The sequence below is a fragment of the Puntigrus tetrazona genome, chromosome 19 (genome assembly GCF_018831695.1).
Source record: "Puntigrus tetrazona isolate hp1 chromosome 19, ASM1883169v1, whole genome shotgun sequence".
NCBI lineage: Eukaryota > Metazoa > Chordata > Actinopteri > Cypriniformes > Cyprinidae > Puntigrus > Puntigrus tetrazona.
In genome coordinates, this window is record NC_056717.1 from 2,876,505 (window position 1) to 2,878,524 (window position 2,020).

The following is a 2,020-nucleotide window of genomic DNA, read 5'->3' on the forward strand; positions in this document are numbered from 1 at the left end:
GTACTCCGGTAATGCATCATCGTTGAAGTGCCCGTTCTGTTTGAAGAGTTGCTTTGTGCGAGGCTGACATTCACAGACCGCTGTAACAGCACTGGCTAACATTAGCTCAACATGAAGCAACATGAAGCCAAAATCTGTCCACACACAGCGTGATTAATTACAGTCATCGTTACTCTAAACATCATTCATCATGCACAACAACACCATCCTCTAGTCGTAAAAAGTCAATGTTGTGCTACTGCATGTCCTAGAGGGGTTTACCTCCCAAAAGTAAGTGTCGATTTAAAAGAATTCCCCAAAAATAATAGTGTCTGCGTACGACTTGAAACACTGACTTAAATGGGTCAACTAGGTTTAGACAGAAATCAATTGCGCTTAGTCTGACGTTGTATGTAAAATACAGCATTATGGCAAAATAGTTGATTTCCTTTTACTGTTTAATATTAAACAGGAGTTACAATATGCATAATTAGGATTTACTTAACATAATAAATCAGTCATTATTCAAACAAACCACATCCACAACCACCAGCCATTTTTTAAATGTCATCCAAACACACAATAAAAGTAGTCTTTGAATACCGAGGCCACACAGTTGCTGCTAGCAGAAGTCAGATTCAATGCCTAATGTTAAAGGAACAGTTAAAAATTGCAAATTCACCCCGAAGGAGGCATGTAGCGCAATGTTCACACTTCTCTTTTCCGTGCGATGACAGGGAATGAGGATAAATGCTAGTGAGTCCAAAAAAATAAACGGGGAAAAAAACCAAAAACCATTAAAGCATACCATAAAAATTGTGCATTAGCCTAGCCTATTCACTCAAATATGGCACATCAAGACATTTCCAGCCTGGTTTGATGCCAAACGGCTTTGGTTCTCACATGTCTCGGGCTGTCCCACGTATAAATACGCACTTGACTGAATGAGAGTGGACCGATGCAAACGGGTTTTCAAATCGAATCACAAAAATGATGATATTTCTTGTAAATACTTGCATTGAAACCGCAAGTAAATCAATCGATAGACCGAAAAAGAAGGTGGCTTGTCTTGCTAATTAGCTGCCTTTAAAGTGTATGCATAAATTGAAACATTAAATCGGTAACGCTGATAACGTTAATAACATGTGAAAATACTTTAAGACGTTACAGGTCCAATCACATAAGCCACTGCTCTTTCTCCTTGCTGAAATGTTCTGCCCACTTCCTGGTGAGCTCTAGATAGTGGTCTGGCTGATGGGGTTTGTAGTCCAAATACAGACGGGCCACAGTCTTCTTGGGCACAGCCCTCTCAATCTGAGTTCCTTCATGCCACTCATTAAACGACGTTACTGTGATGATATCAGGCCTTATGGACATCGCTGCCTGCAAAGAGGTCTCGTAATATCGTCCGTTCACCCGGTTGCGCGTGTTGTGATTGTTCCACGGCCGGACGGCGGTGTCCATATAACCAGGTCCGGCGCTAGGCACGAACAGCAAGTTGTTCTTGTCGCAAAAAGCTTTGATCACCTTCCAGTTCTGGTGAGAAGATCCAAAGGAGAAGCCGTTAGAAGCAAAGTAGGTGTACATGCCGTCAAACCCGCCGGCCAGGATGTCCTGCTTGTGACGCTCCTCCACAATGAGGGCGATGAAGACGCCGTCGTAAGGGGTTCCTCGGAGACTGTGAGAGCCCCTGACGGTCAGCAGCTCAGCCCAGGCCTCCGGAGGGGTAAGGTAGGAGTCGTACACATAAAAGAGAGGAAGGATTTTCCCAGTGCTGGACTTGAACTTGTAGAAAGCCCCATGCTTGCCATATCTGTGAAAAGATTTGAGCATTGTGTTTATTTGTAATATAATGTTATAGTACCTTTATTGGTAACACTTTATTTCGACTCTCTACTAGCAGTAGAAGTAACTTTCTAACTATTTTGATGGGTCCACAACATACTACATACTGACTATCAGAAAGTACACTTGTTCTACTAACCCTAAACCGGCCCTAACAGTCTACTCTGAGAGTTAGTAGACATGTAGAATATATATA

General features: G+C 42.4%; 1 protein-coding gene across 1 annotated transcript in view; it reads right to left on the reverse strand.

Annotated features, from left to right (window-relative positions):
* Nucleotides 1-419: 419 nt before the first annotated feature.
* The window catches only part of maneal (mannosidase endo-alpha like), a 7,728-nt gene continuing 6,127 nt past the window's right edge, over nt 420-2,020 (reverse strand). Inside the window, exon 4 of the mRNA XM_043217009.1 lies at nt 420-1,792. Within this exon, the coding sequence (XP_043072944.1) occupies nt 1,156-1,792 (637 nt within the window). The 3' untranslated portion in view covers nt 420-1,155. The remainder of the gene's footprint in view (nt 1,793-2,020) is intronic.